At 38.4% G+C, this 21974-nt stretch overlaps 1 protein-coding gene across 7 annotated transcripts in view; it reads left to right on the top strand.

The window, feature by feature from the left end:
* LOC140717136 (neuron navigator 1-like) overlaps positions 1-21974 on the top strand; it is a 679346-nt gene that overhangs the window by 573467 nt on the left and 83905 nt on the right. For all 7 annotated transcript variants that reach the window (XM_073030393.1, XM_073030394.1, XM_073030395.1 and 4 more), the window contains 7 exons: positions 549-734; positions 9826-9878; positions 12501-12524; positions 12845-12922; positions 16762-16845; positions 18371-18482; positions 20013-20134. In XM_073030393.1, the coding sequence (XP_072886494.1) occupies positions 549-734; positions 9826-9878; positions 12501-12524; positions 12845-12922; positions 16762-16845; positions 18371-18482; positions 20013-20134 (659 nt within the window). The remainder of the gene's footprint in view (positions 1-548; positions 735-9825; positions 9879-12500; positions 12525-12844; positions 12923-16761; positions 16846-18370; positions 18483-20012; positions 20135-21974) is intronic.

Raw genomic sequence — 21974 nt, 5'->3', positions numbered from 1 at the left:
ACACTGGACCCAAATCAATCCCTGTGGCACAGGGCACCTGTCGGAGAGAAAACCATCTACTACCACACTCTGACTTCTCCTACAAAGCCACCGTTGAATCCAGTTGGCGTCCACTGTCTTTCCTTTACTGATCTTCTTGGCAACCTCCTTGAAATCTGTATAAGATTGGTTGGATATGCACAAAGCCATGTTGACTATCCCTCAAAAAGTCCTGTCTATCTAAATGCTTAAATATGTTGACCTAATAAATTTACCCACAACTGATGTCAGGCTCAGTGGCGTATAATTTCCCAACTTCTTGTTGGAACTTTTCTTGAACAACAGAACAACATTACCAACTCTCCAGTACTCCAGAGATTCGGTAGCAACATGTCACAGTTTGTGTATGCAGCATAATTAGATGAATACAGGTAGCAGAAAGACACTTAATTGCTGGTTGTTTTTCTTCCTGTGTATGTCTTCTCATACTAGATAGCACATGCAGACTTATTTCTATTTTATTCTGCAATTTGCAGCTTAGCTGAATATGTATACTGTTTCATTAACAGCAAGCCCTACGGTGGTATCTCAGCTCAGCAGCCCCACTCCAAAAATGATGCGTTCCAATAGCATTCCGACCCATGATTCCTCGTTCGACTTGTATGGAAGTCTGCAGATGGGAAGCACGATTTCCTTGGCCGAAAGACCAAAAGGGATGATCCGTTCAGGTTCATTCAGGGATCCTGTGGATGACGGTAAGATGGAATGTTCTCAGCTTCAGTCGGTGTTAGGCGAATAATTTTTTTAAGTTACTCGATGTGCAGAAGATTGTAACATCTTCTATAAATTTTGTCCTAGCGTGTGTGGCTGTAATGGTAGCAAAGCTGGTAGCACTAACTGGTGTTTCTGTGGAAACTTGTCCTCCACTTCAGGCTTCCCCGTGTATACACTCAAACGCTTAAGTCTAGAATTTATAACCAGTGTTACCATAGGGGAGATTGTTGTGCTTTTTTATAGTGCTGGTAACAGAGATGCAGTAAATTGATGTACACTTCAGTATAATAAGCACTATTTAGATTGCAAAATCAATTTAAAATATTGGCTTATTGAATGTTATAACTAAGTTTTAATGATGCATTGAGTTTTTAATGGTGCACTGCTTCATAAATACTGAAGAACAAGCTCTCTGTCCCAAAAAAATAATTTTATGTGGTGTCAGAAATTCCATTCCATCATAAAGATTCTATTATTTCTTCAAGTGATATTTTTAGTAAAAAAATATCATTCAGCTTTTGATGCAAGCCATGTATTTTCCCAATTTCTGTAAAATAATTATGAAGTTATTCATAATCCCAGTTATTGAATCCTAATTTACTAGTCTGATTGGCTTTTCAGGCTGATCGTGACTTCAGTTTCCAAATGTCACAGAGACCCAAATGATAAAGCCGGACTGGAAAGCGTGTTGTAATAGGATAACTTCACACACTCAGTGTGCTAAACTTTTGTGATTAGTTTTATTCAAGTTCAGCAAGCAGCATCTGTGTGGTGCTGATTGCAGATTGTGAGCCATTACTTTGAAAGCCTTGTAGGGCATATCCAACATTATCTAGCCGTTACACCCAATCAAACCTAACAAAAGGCAGGAACCAAAGTACCCGTTAAATGACTTACATGAGCTCAGAATATCTCAAAGCAGTTTAGAGCTCATGAATATTGTGAACATAAATTCAATGTATTATTATCTGTGAAATCTTCCTGACTAATATTAATCATTTTCTACCATTTGTAAATCCTTGAACCGATACTTTAGCTTGGTTGCAATTAGCAATTCTGCCATATGTTATAGCCATCATTACACAATCAACTAATGTTTCAAAGAGCAAGCGCAATAATTTTATAGAAATATCATGTTCAGGAAGTAAACATTGGCATTTAAACTAGCCTGGAAACCATGTTCTTTTTTCACATCTCCACTTTGACCGATATTATGAGTGCTTTATCCCCAGTGAATAAATCCATTATTTTGCTAGCAAAATGCCTTGTCACAGCAGAGAGAGTTTGATGACATCTCTTGCATGACGTTCATATGATGAAGAAGTTCACTAGTCCTGTAGGAGTTTCCTTATGATCTTGATAATAAAAAGTAGAAAGTGTATTTTAATGAGAAAACAAATAAATAATTATTCACAGGAAAGCACAAATTCTATATTTGTTAAACAAAAATAAAACTAAAATGTGCTATATCTTTGCAAAGAAGAATGGAATAAAATAGGATTATAGTTCATGATGGTTGATGTCTAGAATGGGGTTAGTGGGCGGAAGGGTCTGTTTGTGTGCTGCATGTCTGGCTCTGTATCAACTTCTAAAGGGCTGTTCCGAGATCACACTGCTGTATTTCATGAATGGTAGAACACACTGTTATCAAAAGAGATCCAAGATGAATAGAGGCAGAAATTTGGTGAGGACCTGTTTATGCCAAACTTCTGTTCCATTCTTGATATGCTAATAAACATATGAAGGGATAGCATTCACACTGATGTCTTATCAAGTCAAGACGATAAAATTAAGTTCTCCCTGTAGAATATTTGTCAGCTGCCTACACCCCTGATTCCTCCCTCATGCAATTGTGGGGAGGTTGTTTTTTCTTCCACAGCACCCAGCCTCAAAGGGGTTAGCTGCAGGAAGGATACTAGCTACCTTGGAAACGGATTTGTTAAGGCTGTATCCTGGGTGATAGTCAACCCTACTCCAGAACACTACAGAACAGAAACAGGCCCTTCAGTGCACAAGTACACTGCAGCCATGAAGCATTCAGTTAGTTGACTCTGATGCCGATCACCTAGCTGGCCAGTTAGCAGACATCCCCATCAAAGTGCTGTAGCCCCTCCAGTTCTGGCAGAGGCATCCACTTTATTCAAGTAGCTATGACAGCAAAGACACAAAGGGTTAGCAGCACCAACAGACAAAGCTTACGGCGTTCCAGGGTCAACGTAATTTGAACAATACGCTTGGGAATAACTTCTATTTTCACACATTAAAACAATATGCAGTTTTAAATAAAAAAGAGCAAGCGAGGATCTGTGTGGCTTGGCATCTCCTTCAATACCATGTTTCAGTCTCTTAATTATGTGACCTTTTGTATAAAATCACATTAAAATCAAAGTTGATCTGATTTTCTTTTACAATCAGATTACTTTTCCTTGTGCCACATTGCTGTTATGTTTCATTTCTCTAATGGGATACTGGTTCCATCCCATTGAGGCTTTCTGATCAGATAACAGAGGAATATATGCATTGCCTGTTAATTTTTGCATTTACTTCCCATTTATATGCTTTTCCTTTCAGGCCTTATTATAATACACAAACCTCTGATTCCCAGTGGAAAAATAATCACCTCAGCACCCAAGTCAGATAACGCTGAGATTAGCTACCTTGAGGCCACAATTAACATTTTGGGAAATACTACTTTACCCGACATTTAAAGTAGTCTTTCACAGGTATTTCTCTTCCCCCTTCCTTGTGGAATTCTGTAGTATTTATTAAGAACAGATGGAAAAGTCAGTGGTGGTCCTTTAGCACTGTTAAACTTCAAAGCTCACATTAGCAAAGACAAGTCCTGCTGCTTGAGGCTAAAAATAAGCATTCATTGCTTCATGGTTGTATGTAACTTTTCCCTAGTGCAGTTATTATGAAGCTGGGTTTCCAAACATGCTTCTTACAAATCCTAAAGATCAGGAGTTTCTATCAGATTCACATGATTACTACACTTTCCTAAATTTGTTGACTTGCTAGCATGTTATATTTTTTAATATACTGTCTATGCTAAGGAAAGAGATTTCTCATTAAATGTTCCCAGTGCTTGCTCCCTTCTTCTTAAGTTTGGGAAGTCTTGTGGAATTAACCCCCAGTTGTTGACCTTTAGCTGATGTCTGTTAGAATGCTTTGAAAATTCTCCTTTGTTTTATGTCTAGCATACAGGTTCATGTTTCCCTTTGTAATCAAGCTTTACGTGCTTTTTCAAAGCTTTCCTAGTCTTGTCATATGGTTTAAGATAACAATGCTGCCTCTATTTACATTGTATGAAAGCTGGGCACAGATGTTTCTTTCATTGTTATCTGTACCCTTGGACTTGATTGTATTTGCGTTAGATTTCAGTTATTGATGAAGTGATCAAAATAGTTGTATACCCCCCAAAAAAAAGATAACAAAGGTAAGAATACAGCTGGTGGTGTGCATGAATGAATATAGGAAGGGCTAAAAGGAATTGCAACCAAGACATGCAGACATTAAGCTGTTTGCCATCTGCTAAGAACCCCCAAGACTTCAAATGTGGCTGACTATCAGCTCAACTATTGTTCAGCACAGACCACCAAACCATAAGCAATAAATGTGAGAATCACTTCATGTATGTTGTACTTTTCAAGTTCCTATTGGGACATCACAATGCACTTTACAGCCAGTGAAGTATTTTTGAAGTACAGTCTCTGCTAAAGTGTAAGAGAAGCAGCAACTGATTCATGCACAACAAACTCCCATTACACCACTGTGATAATGTGCAGGGAAGAGGAGGGATTCCTGTGTTCATCACTTAATGTTTGCCTGATTATTTTAGGGATGTTGAATAAGTGTTGTAACATTATGAGGGCAGCATAGAAAGTTTCCCTTCTTCAGAGTACTATTACAAAATATTTTATGACGCAGACACACGCAGCACCTTAATCAAAAAGAAGTCTGATCTGAAAGTCTGCACATCTGAACGTGCAGAACTCCCTCAGTGCTGAACTGGAGTGTCAACGTCACCCCTGAGTTCAGACCACTTGAAGGGGAACTTAGACCAACAACATTTTAACTCAGACACAAGATTGCTACCAAGTGAATTGTTGCTGATGATTACATTTAAAATGCCAGCGGCATACTGTGTCTAAAAGATATAATACATCAATAGAATACAAAAGATATTGCAATACATCAAACTAAAACATTTTATAAAAACTTAATAGCTCTCCTTATATTTCACTATATCACCCTTAATGTCCATATTGCTTCAATAAGTCATAAATTTTCTAACAGAAATTAAGTCCTGTATATTTTATGATAGTGGAAGGTGAGTATCATTCTGATAGGTATGCACAGAAACTACAGCCCAGGAACTGGTCCTTTGGCCTATCTGGTCCATGCTGAAACATTTAAACTGCCAGGTCCCATCAACCTGCCCTCCATACCCTCCCATCCATGTACCTATCCAAACTTCTCTTAAACATTGAAACCAAAATTGCATCCACCACTTGTGCTGGCAGCTCTTTCCACAGTCTTACCACCCTCTGAGTGAAGATGTTTCCCCTCATGTTCCCCTTAAACATTTCACCTTTCACCCTTAACACATGACTTCTAGTTGTAGTCCCACCCAACGTCAGTGGAAAAAGCCTGCTTGCATTTACCCTATCTATACCCTTCATAACTTAGTATGCTTCTATCAAATCTCCCCTCAATCTTCTGTGTTCTAGGGAGTAAAGTTTTAACCTTTTCAATCTTTCCTTATTACACAGGTCCTCCAGTCCGAGCACTATAAGTTTCCTCTGTATTCTTACTTATGTCTTTCCTGTAGGTAGGTGACCAAAACTGCACACAATACTCCAAATTGGGCCTCATCGACAGCTTTCCAACTTCAACATAACATTCTGTCTCCTGTACTCAGTACCTTTGTGATTTGTGAAGGTTCATGTGCCAAATGCTTTCTTTATGACCCTTTCTACCTACACCACCACTTTCAAGAATTATGGACCTGTATTCACAGATCTCTTTGTTCTACCATACTCCTCAATGCCCTATCTTTCACTGTGAAAGACCTAACCTGGTTGCTCCTCTCATACTTGTCAGCATTAAATTCCATCTGCTATTTTTCAGCCCATTAGTCCAAATCCCGCTACAAGCTTTCATAGTCTTCCTTGCTGTCCACTTCCCGCCCAAGCTTTGTGTCATCCACAAATTTGCTGATTTAGTTAACCACATTATCATACAGATTGTTTATATAGATGACAAACAACAAAGAACCCAACACCAATCTCTGTGGCACTCCACTAATCCACAGACTTCCATTTAGAGATGCAACCATCTACTACCACTCTATTGCTTCTCTGGCAAAGTCAATGTCTAACTTATCTTGAGTGTAAAGTGACTGAACCTTTGTAACCAATCTCCCATCCAGGACCTTGACAAATAACTTGCTGAAGTCCATGTAGATGACATCCACTGCCTTCCTTCCATCAATTTTCCTAGCAACATGCTCAAAAAACTCTACAAGATTGATTAGACACAACCTAGCATGCACAAAGCCATGCTGACTGTCCCTAATCAATCCCTGTCTATCAACATACTCTTATATCCAGTCCCATAGAATACCTTCCAGTCACTTCCCCACTACTGATGCCCAGCTCACTGACCTATAATTTTCTAGTTGATTCTTTGAGCCTTTTCTAAACAGCAGAACAATATTAGGTCTCTTCCAATCCTTTGGTTCCTCACCTGCTGCTAAGGCTGATTTAAATATCTTTGATTTGACCACTGCAGTTTCTGCACTTGTCTCCCACAGGCTCCAAAGGAATACCTTGTCAAACCTGGGGGTTTACCCACCGTGATTTGCATCAAGACAGCAAACACCTCCTCCTCTGTAATCTGTTTAGGGTCCATGGTCTCGCTGCTGCTTTGCCTCACTTCTGTAAACTCTGTGTCCATCTAGCAAAAAGTCCATTTAAGATCTCTCTCACCTCTCTTGGCTCCACGCATAGGTTACGATACTGATCTAACAGAGGATTAACATTGTCCCTTGCAATCCTTTTGCTCTTAACGTATCAGTAGAAGTCCTTCAGATTCTCCCTTTACCTTGTTTGTTAGAGCATCCTCATGCCTTCTTCTGATTTCTTTCATAAGTGTTCTCTTGCATTTCTTATACTCCTCAAGTATCTCATTTGTTCCTACCTGCCTACACCTGCTGTGCATCTCCTGGTTTTTCTTAACCAGCGTCCCAATATCTCAAAAACCAAGGTTTCCTAAACCTGTTATCCTTACCTTTTATTCTGACAGGCACATACAAGCCTTGTACTCTCGACATTTCACTTTTGAAGTCCTCCCACTTAACAAGTGCACCTTTGCCATAAGCTGTCTCAATCCACACTTGCTGGATCATTTTTGGTACCATCAGAATTGGCCTTAGAATCTCATCCTGAGGACCAGACCTATCCTTTTCTGATATTACCTTGAAACTAATGGCATTATGATCACTAGATCCAAAGTGTTCTACACAATCTTTTGTCACCTGCTCTGTCTCATTCCCTCATTCAAACAAATATTTCTATGTACCGATAAAGGAAACTTTTCTTTAACACATTTGATGAACTCTATACCATACAGTCATCTTACAGTATTGGGAGTCCCAGTCAATTTGTGGAAAATTAAGATCATCTACCATCACAACCTTGCGTTTCTTGCAGCAGTCTGCAATCGCTGTACAAATTTGTTCCTCTAAATCCTGAAGGTTGCTGCGTGGTCTATAATATAATCCCATTAATGTGGTCATGCCTTTCTTATTACCTTATTCCATAGCGAAGCCTCACTAGACAAGTTTTCCAGTCTGTCCTGACTGAGCACTGCCATGACATTTCCCCTGACTAGTAATGCTGCTGCCTCCCCCTTTAATCCCTCCCACTCTTATCATCTCTAAAACAACAGAGCCCCGGAGTATTGAGCTGTCAGTCCTGCCTTTCCTGCAATTAAGTCTCATTTAATGGATACAATATCATTATTCCATATGTTGGTCCATGCCCTGAGCTCATCTGCGTACCATACTTCTTGCACCGAAATATACGCAACTCGTAACATCAGAACAGCATGCTCAACCTTTTGCTTCCTGACAATGCGTGAAATCTGAGCAACATCTGTCTTCCCAAATTTTCCACTATCTGCTCTGGCACTCTGGTTCCCATACTCCTGCTATATATATATCACATTATAGCATACTAATTTAGAATTTAGAATCTAAAAACCTGATATTTAATTTTTCTCTTTACACTCAGTTCAGGCAGATTATGCCATTCACATACCTGACATCTGGTATTCAAACCAGGTACTCTATTCCAAATTGTCATGATGGGAGGTGAAAGATTAGTAGGCAGATATAGAAAAAGGATTCAAGAATATGCTTCTACCTGCCTTAAAGCAATGCAACATCCACACAGACCCCTGGAGAAGTCTAGCCTAGGACTGCTCAAAGCAGAGATGGGGAATATTTATTTTGGTGATGAGTACCTCAGGTCTGATGATGTCAGAAGCCTTGTGTAAGCAGCGGAACGGGGCGACCCACTTTACCAAATACCGGCCGATTATGCCCCGTCTGTGGAAGTGTCTGGGTACCTCACAGCGACCTCATTAACCACCTAAGAACTGACAAAAACAAAACAGAAACAGGTCATTGTTACTCTGAGAGACTGCATAAATAGAAGGTCCGTGGCAATTAAACGTGTAGTCACCTTCCCTTCCCTTCAGTAACGTAGAAGTGATGGGTCTGCTATCAACAAACACAGTAATGCAGTGATGGATATTGGACCCCAAATGATGTTGTTAAAAGACAAATATGAAGTTGATTTGGAATTTGTATCATGGAATGAGTTATTTATTACTGAAATTGAAGTTCTTGTTCTATATATGGTGAGTGTCAGGCTCTGTTTTGGGCTCTGAAGCTTAGAAAATATGTGTTGACTTTGTAAAGGGACTAATGTGGGCTCACCAGGTTGAAACTAGACTGAAAACACTGAATTTTTCAGTGCATATTGTATAAACCTGATGGGTATTTGTTGAGTTTAGAAGGTGGAAAGTTACCTTTTGAGGATAATAACAAGATTTGATTGGGAAGATGCTGAGAAAGTCTAGCAAAAGGATGAATGCTAGAAATGACTTGATTCAAGCTGGGATCAACACAAAGGGCAGTGGAAATTGGTAACGTGTTTCAGCAGAACTTTCCAGGACTGATTTTGATAGAAGTTCTGGTGATGAGTTACTGTCACACCAGTAAACTTATATCTTACTGCACTGGAGAAAGTACCCTGACGTATGTGGTGCCAATATTCAACTAGGATTTTAAATAGGGTGTACTTCTTCCTGGTCAGGTAGATAGATGTAAGAGATCCAGTACAGGTAATTACTTGAAGTGAGGAGGCATCTGAGTATTACTCAGAGAACAGCAGCACCTAAAACAGCCATGGCAACTAATTCCAGGACTTGCTAAAGGATGTACTAGAAAGGTGCATATTGTCATTTTGATTTTGGTTTTCTGCCAAAAGATATGCAGCCCCATCACTCCCCTGAGGCTGTACACAGGAGACTGGATGAAGGCTCCTTTAGGTCTGTGATTATGACGGGTAGGGGAACCGACTTTCTTCCTTGGAGAATCAGGAAGAAAAGACCAGGCACTCTTACCTGGTGAGGTGAGCATTCCATGTAATGATCCTGTAGAGGCTGGGATTCAGATCCATGTGGGGGGTGGGGGTGTGATGGTTGGTGTGCTGTTGGGGGAGCAATACCGACGGAATGAGCGTAGGTAAGTGCTTATCTTGCAGATTTTGTAGATGAGTGCAGCAATAGTAAGATCAAACAGTGCAAGGAGTGTTCAATGCACAGGGTAATGTGGCACAACTCCCCTTACAGTTCTCCGAGAAGAGCAATGTACAGTGATTGACACTGATGCAGAAATCAGGAATTAATTTATTGGCAGATGTTTATGTTTTGAGAGCATAAATGCATTATAATGTAATAATCAGAAAATTGCTTACTTTAATTTGAAAAACTGTTTTACAGTTCATGGCTCGGTGCTTTCACTTGCATCCACCACATCATCGGTTCATTCCATGGTAAGCCGCATTTTCATTTTTATAAACTTTGAGGATCATATTTTAATGGTAGTTTTAAATTTCAGGCTTTGAATATATTGATGGATTTATATTACAGTGGCATGTGTCAGATGATATTTTGTTAATGTGATTTTGAGAATAGATTGCACTTTTATGTTTAGTGTTCTTCCTAATCGATATCCTATTTAATGTACAATGGAAGTGCTGAAGAGTAGAGTTATTTCATGGAAGGTTTGTTATTCTCCACAAAATCCATATTCTTAATCGTTCTGCCTTCTATCTAAAGCCAGATCAATTACTTAATGTACCGACAAGATTTCAGCAACAATACTTACCAGTGCAAACATCACTTAGATTTCTTGGATGAGTTTCCTCTCTGAGGATATAAGTAACATACTTAGATATTAATGATTAAAGTTATTAGGGTTCATACAACACAGGAGGCCATTCCATTCACTGTGTCCGTTCTAAAACTTGCAAAGATATCCCAGACATGGCAGCTGTTGACAACACTGCGTCAGCCAGAATTGGATCACAGAAATGAGTAGAAAAAAATACGCAGAAAGCAAAACCTATTTAAAGAGCAGAGGCAAGAGAAACTACAGCAACCTCTCCAATTAAAAGCAGGGGAAATAGAGGTTAATTACATATAAATTAGCTGATTTAGTTAAGTTTCAGTCACACTGCGTTATGGCCACTAAGATGATTTTCAGGAGCAATACTCAGTCTCCAAACTAGTAAAGGTATTCCTAAAACTCACTAATTTTCTCCTCTTGAAGTATATTTGCAATAGTTTTTTGAGTTATTCTTGAATTTGGTTTCATTATCCACACCCCTCCTTCCAGGTAGTTCATAAATTTTACACTCTAGTTGTGTCTCTAGAGGCAACTTTACACTTCCTAACTTATCCAGCACAAGAACTCATAATTATGAGCATCTCCAGCAAATCTCCCCTTAACTGCGACTGTCTGAAGGATAACCATCACATTTGCATTATATTTCCTCTCAAATAAGGAGATAAATCAAGAAAACTGAGGCAGTGGGTGGGGGACAATGCAACTGATGTAGAAATTCTTCATGAAGGAACAAACAGTAATACTAGGCAGAATAGTTTTATTCTGAGCCAATTATCTGAGATTCGGAGGTGTAGAATATTCCAGACTACATTGCTGCTCTCTGCAATTGTGACTTCCAGTAGTAAGGCAGAGTAGTCCAGCAATTCACAGAGCAGACACCATTCACTTTGCCATACTGCAGGCTACCTTCCTACCAGCAATGAAGAATTTACTAAACCACAAAATGATGAACTCCTTTTTTGCAATATATTAATTGTATGAAAAGGATGTTTATTTTTAATTCTAGGAAATGAAACGTTGGTAAATCTGGAGGAAGAAAAATAACTAAATCTTTTTACCCTGAAGTAACTAAGTTTTTGATTCTGTTTGAATGCATTCTGTGATGCCTTGAATTGGTTTAAAAATGGTAATCTTTAGTTCCATATACTTGACATAGTCCGAGCAAGAACAGATTTGAGTTCTTGTCCTTGGCTTTATTATGCCAATGAATTACTGTGCAAAAATTATCAGCATAGATTTCCAATAAGATGGCTGCAGCTTCTACAGGGTCAACCAGAAGTGTTATTTTCTTTTATAAACATATTTTTTATGATCAAAAGACCCAGCTGGACATTAAGAACTTAAAAGTACTACAGATCTACTCCATCAGCGAGTTGCTCGTTGGCGGAGAAACTGAAGGAGCTGGAACTTGGTGCGAATTGTGCTTCTGCCTGCTTCAGAGAGGTGCTGGAGGAGTCAGTGCGCAGTCTAACAGCGAGTGATTGTCTTATTAGCTTTTCTTGTGATCGCAGGACCGTGCTGGACAGTGTCAATGTAGAATGCTGCAAGTCTGATCCACTGGTTTATGGGCGGGCAGCAGGGGATTTGCGTGATTTTGGTCATCGTGAGGATTAGGCCTCAAGCCCTGTTATCACCTGTTTATAGCCACCCAGGAGAGAGGCGTCAGAGTCAGTGCACTCCACTGGAGGTGGTGCTGCCCCCCAGTGTTCACTCAGCAGAAGACAAGCTGGATAGTGTTCAACTGTAGACTGCTGCAACAGTTATGGACTTAGGGTCTTGGACTATATCTCTTAATGTGACTGTGTTTTTACTGATATATGTGCTTTTGATGTCTTACAGTATATGTGCTGTATGTGCCTTGCGCTGTGTGTGATTGTAGGTACTGTGTTTTGCAACGTTGTCCCCGTAGTAACACTGTTTTGTTTGCCTGTATTCATGTATGGTTGAATGACAATTAAGCTTGAACTTCAGAAGAAAAGAGAGAATGACAATAAGTCTAAAGGAGGGGTGCCTTTCATAGAGTGGTAAAGTAAATCAACTTATGCTGTCTTCATGGAGTATTTCATGTGTGGACATGAAGGATGTTAACTACATTTGCAATGTACATTGAGTGATCATAGGCTTAGAAAATAAAAAAATGACTTGAGTACTCTCTTTCAGTTTATCCTTGATTTTCCACACCAATTTAGGAAGGAGTCCTCCACAATTAGATGTCTGCATTTTGTGTTAATTTATAGGATTGATTTCTTTTTGTTACTTTTTGCAGAGTGAAGACAAGGTCCAAGGAGAGGTATGAGTAATTGAATATTTATTGCTTTGTTTAATGTGGAGAGGTGACATATATTCACTTGGTTAATTAAAATGATTGATTTAATGTGTGTTTACACTAGAATTAATACATTTCTACTTATCATATGGTGTACCAAGACAATGTAAACTACAGGTTATTTTAGATTTGTAACACTGACAGTAATAAAATCAGTAGACTTATAAATTTCTGCTCTGTTTGTGCGTGTGAATAGAGGGTAACTTGCATTTAGAGTCTTGCATGGTATGTTGTATTTATAGCCCTGTAAATAAGTGGCATTAATAATGAATTCTTTGTTACAGCATATTAGGAAACTACGTAGAGAACTTGAATCTTCACATGACAAGGTTTCTGCACTTACATCACAACTGTCTACAAATGTAGGTTTTTGCTTTTTACTTCCATCATGGTGTTAGGCATAAAACAACACCTTCTTCTATCCATCTGCTTTTAGTTTTCTGTCATAAGTAGCATCATACTGACTAAGCTCTTGAAATAGGGTCCTGCAATGAATATTCTGAGTAGTAGCTGGCCTTTGAAGATTTAAAATTAGACTTGCACATACATAGTACATTTTTCTCTCTCAAGGCAGCCAAAGTGCTTCACATGGAATGGAGTTTTTTTGATCTGCATTTATCTCAGTAATTTGAGAAAACCAGCAGCCAATTCTGGCACAAGAATCTCCCGCAAATAGGAATGTGGTAATGACCAGATGAACTTTTTTTGATGATTTTTTTTTCCTGTTGAAGTTAGTGAGGACGCACTATTAATTAATTTCTTGGATCCAACGCAGCAGCATGGAATCAGTTCTACCTATCTGGGAGAGAAAGTACAAAATTATGAGGGCTGTAGATAAGGTAAATGCAAGCAGTCTTTTCCCACTTAGGTTGGGTGAAACTAAAACTAGAGGTCATAGGGAAAGGTGAAGTATTTAAGGGGAACCTGAGGAGGAACTTTTTCAGTCAGAGGGTGATGCGAGTATGGAGTGAGTTGCTGGAACTGTGAAGTGGTGGAAGCAAGTTGGCTTTCTACATTAAAGAGAAGTACGTGGACAGGATAATTTTGGAGTACTGTGGGTCCAGGTGCAGATCAATGTGACAAGCTGGAATAACAGTTTGGGAAGGTCTAGATGGGCCAAAGGGCCTATTTTCATATTGCAGTGCTTCATGTCTCTAAGGCAGGGCACATCGTTTAGGGTCACTTTTGAACAACACCTTCTGTGAGTGTGTTGCATGGGAGCAGAGTGCTTAACACTGTTGCATCACTGCCTCAGAGACCCGCATTCAAACCTTGACTGGCGTCTGTGTGTGGCATTTGACTGGTTCCCCTTTGATATCTTTGTCAAGGCTTCTGCTTCATCCTACATCCCAATGATGTGCCAATAGGTTAATGGGTTACTGTAAATTATCCTTTAATGCAGATAAATGAATCAAAGAGTCGACTGTACTTCCTTAGAAGGTTGGCGTCATTCAATGTCTGTAGTGAGATGCTGAAGATGTTCTATAGGTCAGTTGTGGAGAGCGCCCTCTTCTTTGTGGTGGCGTGTTGGGGAGGAAGCATTAAGAAGAGGGATGCCTCACGTCTTAATAAGTTGGTAAGGAAGGCGGGCTCTGTCGTGGGCAAAGTACTGGAGAGTTTAACATCGGTAGCTGAGCAAAGGGCGCTGAGTAGGCTACGGTCAATTATGGATAACTCTGAACATCCTCTACATAGCACCATCCAGAGACAGAGGAGCAGTTTCAGCGACAGGTTACTATTGATGCAATGCTCCTCAGACAGGATGAAGAGGTCAATACTCCCCAATGCCATTAGGCTTTACAATTCAACCGCCAGGACTTAAGAACTTTTTAAAAGCTATTATTAATGCTTTTTGAGATAGTGATTTAGATGCATATCATATTTTTTACTGAGTTAAGTATTGTATGTAATTAGTTTTGCTACAACAAGTGTATGGGACTTTGGAAAAAAAACTTGAATTTCCCCATGGGGATGAATAAAGTATCTATCTATCTATCTATCAAAGGAGGGTCTGATGGGTTTGGGAGAGAATATGTGGTGGGGCATTTTGTCACTGGGACTGATGAGGTGGCTCTGTTGAGAGCTGGTATAGACTAGATGGGCCAAATGGCCTTATTTTACATAGTATTGAGATTAGTGAAGCACTTTAATGCTGATGTTGCCAGAGTAATGCCTTTAGACCGAGAGAACAGTGTGCTGCAAGCCATGCACTAGCTGACTAAGTGCCACTATTAACAAAACTGGCCACAGGCATCATTCAGGATTCTCCAATGGGGTGAGTGCACAAAGGCAAAGTAATACCTACGGCAATCACGTGACAATGTAAAGCCAGCAGGAAAAGGATATGATTCAAGTACGTTGTGATTAAAAGTGAGTTAAATTATCAGATGCATTATATACAGACACGGGATGCAGATTGATATCCAAGTTTTGACCTTGTGCATGCTTGATGCTTACAGTCTCAATGCTTCAATGCCTGAAGAGTGGAAAAGCAAGGCCTTATAGCTATTCATGAAAAAGCATTAACCCTTCCTCATTTGATTCCTTTATCATGTATCTTAATATATGACCTACAACTGAAGGTAGTTCACACAATAAAATGAAAATAACTTTTTGTTAAATTTTAATGCTTGCTAGGGCACTAAATAAATTAATGACCAGCCTCCAGCCACGAAGCTTGCAAACTTCTTCAAGTCAACAAATAATGTCCTACAGTAGACCCCTGTAATCAACACTCCAACTACTTGGAAATCCCGTTGGGTTGGCATCTAGCTCACAAGGTTGTCTGCCGTGCTCCTTTATATTTGCCCAGCCCTGTACCACTCTCTGAGTTCCTCACCAGGGTCTGGTTCCCATCCTCCCGTTAAAGTCAGCTGGTCCTGTAGTAGCTTGAAACATCAACCATCTATTTCCCTCTTCAGATGCCCAGCCCAGCTCTTAATCCAAGTCCCTGCAGTTGCTCTTTTTTTTTCCTTCGGATTCCAGCATCTAAGTCTCTTGTGTCTGAAGCACTTTAAATTTATCTAGCCTCTTCTTGTGCGCTTCCTTGGAACTTCCTATAGCCACTGGAAAAACTGTTATTCTGGAGTGTAACATTGAAAGAAAAAGAGAATAAGAAAAGAGAAAAGAAAGCATAAATAGAACAGCATCTGATAGTCCAGAGTCTGCTAGTCTGGCACCACCAAAATCCCACGACTGGCAAATCTATTCTCCTCATCTGCCTATCGCCTCCCCCTGGTGCCCCACCTTTTTCCCTGTCTCTCATGGTCCATTCTCCTCTCCTATCAAATACATCCTTCTCTAGCCCTTTACCCTTCCCACCCATCTGGCTTCACCTATCACCTTCTAATTTGTTCACCTTCCCCTCCCCCCACCTTTTTATTCTGGCATCTTCCCCTTTTCCTTTCCAATTCTGAAGAAGGGCCTTGGCCCAAAATGTCGACTGTTTATTCATTTACATAGCTGCTGCCTTCAGTTCCTTCAGCATTTTGTATGTGTTCCTCTGGATTTCCAGCACCTGCAGAATCTCTCGTGTTTATATCAAGGGAGTGTCGCCCACCTTGTGTTCTTGCATCGTGGGGGCCAGTCAAACCCCAGCCACTCCTGTTCTTACATGAGGCGCAGTCGCTTCAATGCTAAAATTAAGCACCTTTGGTGACATTCCACTGAATGTCCCTGGGCAGTTGAAACCATTTAGCAAAAGATTCTGCCTCAGCCATACTAAGCAAAATTAATGCAGACCAATAATCAAACCTGTGAGCTGCTGACCTACACTTCATACTGTCTTTGTTCATCAAATTAACTTTACCATTAAGCACCTTTACAATATAATAATTATTCAGTTCCTTTAATATGAGCCGCAGTTGTTATTAACAGGATAGTTATTAGTTTCTTAGCCTGCTGTTTGTTTATCTCTTACTAACCAGAAATTGAAGGCAACTTTATTAACCATAATGCATATACATTTAAAAACAGTGATAAAAAGCAATTCATCAAGATGACCTTGGTCAAAAAAATGTACAAAACTATTTTAGCTCATCTTTCAAGAAAAATTATTAATTTGAGCTGAACTGAATACTGCTATAATAAGAACATGTATTGTTGTGTAAATGTTCCTGTACTTTGGTGAACCAGCCTTAAAAATAGACAAAGTAAAAATAAAGTTGTTATGTCACTTAATGGTTTCTGTCCTAATTTTCAGGCTCATCTTGTGGCAGCATTTGAGCAGAGTTTGACCAATATGACATCTCGTCTGCAGAGCCTTGCCATGACAGCAGAACAAAAGGTCAGTAAGAGCCACATGTCAACGATTCTAAAATCTAATTGTAGAACAGATCTCAATAAATTCTATGTCTAGGGCACTAATTATTAAGGTAACAATAAGAGAGCATTGAGTTCAGTCTAACTAAATCCTACACCAAATCATTCAGTTGTCACATATTGTCAAGTTCTACATGACTAAGGTACGTTCTGATCACAGTCAATAACTAATCATGTGTAGGAGAGAACTGAGGAAGGGAGAAAAAGAAAAGTCAATGGAAAATTGCCATCTGTTCCATCATCTTGGCAGATGGCAGCCAACAGGAGCTGCTGCTTTATCAGGGTGAAAAATGCGGAAGATTCAATACAATAACGATAATATTCTGGAAACTGTGCGAAGATTGCTTTAATGATAGAGAAGCAGTATTCTAATAGTATGAAGAGAGAAAACTCCATTCGGAAGTGCAGTTTTTTTTTTGAGAAGGAAGTAAGTGAACGTCTTCAGTAAAATGACAACCAGCAAGTTTCCTATCTCCAGTGTGATTTCAGAATACAAACCTAACATAGGTGAATGTGCTCTAATCTACTGACCAATATTCCTGTGCTTCTGTATTAATCCCCAGTATTAGACAGAAATGAGAGATGTCACAAAACCAGCTTGTAAATTTAAACTTGCAGAAAAGTAATCAAGGATTAAAATTAGCTCTTTCCCTTGCCTCTAGAATATGAAGAAATAATACAAAGTGATTACTATCATCTAGGATAATCATTTTAGTTTTGAAATCAATAAGATGTTTAAATAAATAAAGTTTGCTTGACAGTTTACTGTTCAGGGTCCAACCGAAAACCCAAAATGTGCCTCTATTAATCTGTTACCATGTACACAACAGTTTGTTTTAGTTGATACAAACCCATTCCATTGATGGAATGAGGTATTAATTTTCTTTAACCAAAGGATAATCCTTTGAATAATACAAAAAAAATGTTTACCTTTATGGAGATGTACAGCACAGGAAGTTTCTTTACCAGTGGATGGTAAATTTGTGAAATCCGTGTGGAGGGAAGAAAAAGAGTTTGCTGGAGACTAAGTCATTGGGTGTATTTAAGGGAGAAATTGGTTGGTTCCTGACTGGTACAGCAGCTAAGGGTTACAGAGTGAAGGCTGGAGAATGGGGTTAAAGAACAAAATCGACCATGGTTAAATGATGGTGCAAACTTGATGGCCTAATTCTGTTCCTGTACCTTATGGGAATAGGCTCTTTGACCCACTGAGTCCAAACTGACCACAGCCCAATTAACCAAACAACCACAGGTCATTGGGATGTGGGAGGAAACACATTCACAGGAAAAATGTTCCTGTGAATATTATATTTGCATTCTCTTACAGTAATTGTGTTATTGTCACATTATTCAGATTGGTTGTTTTTACAAGTATTATACTTTAGGTCTTTTATTAGAGTAGTTCTTTTCATACTGTTTTCAGGGGTGCTGAGAGTAATATATTTTGCTAAAGATTAAGTTTGGAGCTTAAACTTTTTGTCTTAAAACAGGACTCAGAGTTATTTGACCTGAAAGAAACCATTGACATGTTGCACAAAAAGAATGCAGAAGCACAAGCTGTCATACAGGGAGCCTTGAACAATCCTGATTTAACACCCAAAGGTAACTCCTCTTCTTTTAATTTAAAAACAGCATCATGGATGTTCTGAAGCTTTTGAACAATGACTAGCCAAATGTTCTTTGAACACTCAAATTTCTTTAGTTTCATCCATCCCGTACTCATATGTGGATTATTTACAGTAGACTACTCTGTTGACTGTGTGACGATTGAACAATTTACCTGATATCCAGAACAAATAGGTTTCAGAGCAAAGATCAAAGTAAATTTATTGTTGAAGTACATATATATATACACACACACACACACCATATTCAACACTGAAATTCATTTTTTGGGGGGCATTCACAGTAGATACAAAGAAACACAACAGAATCAATGAAAACTACACACAAAGACATGCAACCAATGTGCAAAAAGATGACAAATTTTGTGAAAATAAGAAGAAAATAATAGATAGGTAACAAATATTGAGAACATGAGTTGTAGAGTCTTTGACAGTGATTCCATAGGCTGTGGAATCAGTTCTGTGTTGGGGTGAGTGAAGTTACCATAAAACGTCACTGTAAATCAGCAGCGTCATCCTGAATACTGAAGAACAATGTATTCTGTAACCATGTGTTCAGTGCATGAATGAAGACAAATTTCTAGCCTAATTATAAACAAATTGAAAACCTGGTCCCGTTTTAGAACATAGAATTATTCAATAATCTGAAGTGCAACTGAAACAAAGAAACCAACAGCTTTCAGTAACAAGCATCTTGAAAGGCAGAAGAGAGCAGAATTATCATTTTCAGGCAAGTGGTTGGAATTCACTAGGTGTAAGAACAGTACCAGCATTTTAAAATGGGACCAGTATGAGAAATGGAGCTGAACATTGACCGTAAATCAGTGGGAAGTTCACACCTATTATGGCATTTACAAGAGACATTGCAAGATACCACACACGTATCTTGTAAGCTCCAATATGCACAGTATATTTCCTCAGAATTTTCTAGATATTTTACATGCCAAGTTTAGAGATTACAATCTGTCAAAGATTTTTAACCTCAAAATGGAAAGATGATGATTATTCTTGAAAGTATGAAATCACCTTTTTCCTGCTGCTGTTTGGATTTCAATTTCCATTACTCAGAGTAACAATGGTGATTTTGTAAAAGTTGCACCTACATGATTATAACCTTGGTATTGCTCTTTGACAAAGGGAGAGCAGTTCCCAATCTTAATGTAAGAACCATGTTTTCCATTATATGTTTCTTTTTGTTCCATTAGTGCGTGCACAAATGTTCACATGTCTGCCATTCATAAAGGTGATTGTTGTTGCACACACCTTTACAATGCATTTAACGATTTTCTTCCTACCTGCTTGTCTCTGTCTGTTTAATTGTGTGCGTGCTAATATCAAGGTAGGGGTGTTTTGAAATATAGTGATTTATACTACTTTGCTGAACTTACCAAAGTTTACCATACAATTATGCATAAATGAGAAATATTAGAACTTTATCATAGTAAGAATCTGTTGTATCATCTAGTGGCTGAATATTATAGTGAAATTGTATTGTATTATTTAACAGAATTACGTATAAAGAGGCAGAATTCATCAGACAGTATCTCCAGTCTCAATAGCATTACAAGTCATTCTAGCATCGGGAGTGGTAAGGATGCTGATGCCAAAAAGAAGAAAAAGAAAAGCTGGGTAGGTTATGTTTTCAGCTTGATGATAGTCAAATGTGATAAAACAGCACTTTTCCCGTGATACCTTCAATGATACACTTTCGTTTCGCTGCAGACAATTAATTTTAACTATCAGGATTTAAAATAGATCTATCACAGTCAAACAAAAATGTCAAATTGAATGTGATATTGCTGTAAAACTCTTTGTTTTATGTTGTAATTGCATCTTTATGTATTTTCACCTACATTTGAAACAAATGTGTGTACAATTCCTTTGTCCATTTTTAGTTCTGTAGAACCAGGTTATAAGTTTCCACCATTAAGACCAACAAAGCAACAAACGTAAATCATATTGCAGTGGAAACAATTGTGTTGGAAATAGGTTACATATTTTTCAGAATGTAACAGCTACAGAAGGGTTAATGAAGAGAGAACCTACCAATCACACTCCCCAGTAAACAATTGCACTCAGAGTACATTTAGATGGGGGGTAGGGCCACAATTGCTGCAACACTCAGATTCTACAACCAATATACTTTTTAACTGCTCTGACATCTCATTGGAAGATCACTTTAATTCTTCCACTATAAACGACCTTTAGGAAAGAAATTATATTTTCAATGTCCTTCACGTAAAACCTGAAGTATGATCGAAAAATCTCAGGATTATAGTCTTACTTGCTCTCCTCGATGGAGGCTGTCAGTTTCATGATCATTCCTGCGTATCCTTGACATTTTGTGTTTCAGCCAACACCTTAAACTACTGTATCTTCCTTTAACTTGTGCTCTGCATGTAGCTTTCTGAAGCATATTGTCTCTGCATTGATCTCTCATTTATTCTGTTTCATTTTTATGTTTTTGGAGGACTGGATCTGATTTCTTCAGGCATTGCTACGTTACTGGTCGAAAGGTTTAGAGGAGGATTCTTGTATGTTAGTGTCAGTAACTTAAGTTTCAAAACTAATGGGAATGTTGGTGCAAAATTTAAAAGTAGCTCCCTGATCTGCTAATCATCAAACAGTGCTTGCTAATAATTCATTATCTTTAAATTAAGTATATTAATGCTACATAATAAAGCATGTATAATGAAGCCTTTCAATCTGAAACCTTCTTGTATTCTGACTACTGATTTTGAACCCATGATGTGGAAACAAAACTCTGACATCACAAAGATATTGGCAATACTCTCATCAGAATTCCAAATTACTGAACTAATCACTTTAAGCAAAATGTTATCTAAAAGCTATTATTTTATCTGTGCTTGCTTTAAATTTCTTTGGTTAATGTTTCATGAGTGCTTTATTAACCTTGCCATTTACTCTCATCATTCTGTTGAACATGTATTTATTTCAATTGCTTTTTTAAAGATCCTTTACATACCTTTCTTCTGCCTTTTAAGCATGTAGGAGCTTTTTCTAATTCAAGTATTTTGTGGCTATTGCTTAAAAGCTATAATTCTGATTAAATATGGGTGTTTTAGTATAAAATGTATTGATTAGTATAAGAAGATTAGGAATAAATACTCTTTAAATCAGTCAATCTGATAATGTGAAGAAACAAATTTTGTAACTATATTTATTAAAGACAACTGCCTGCTACAAAGCTAGAATCTTAAATAGTTCTAGAACAAATCTGTTATGAATGGGATTGGAATACGTTATTTATGTATAGTCCAAATATTCATGTGGTAATTGGTTTATTGTTGTCTCATGTACCACGACACAATGAAACAATTTGTTTGTGTTCCATCCATGCAGATCATTCCAAAACATAAGTAGATGAAGGTAGTATAAAAGGGAAGCCAATAACAGAATGCAGTGATAGTTACCATTAGAGAGAAAATATTGGGCAGGTAAATGAAAA

Source organism: Hemitrygon akajei, chromosome 27, assembly GCF_048418815.1.
Source record: "Hemitrygon akajei chromosome 27, sHemAka1.3, whole genome shotgun sequence".
Taxonomy (NCBI): domain Eukaryota; kingdom Metazoa; phylum Chordata; class Chondrichthyes; order Myliobatiformes; family Dasyatidae; genus Hemitrygon; species Hemitrygon akajei.
Note: the sequence above shows the minus strand (reverse complement) of the source record. Positions and strands in the feature narration are given on the sequence as shown.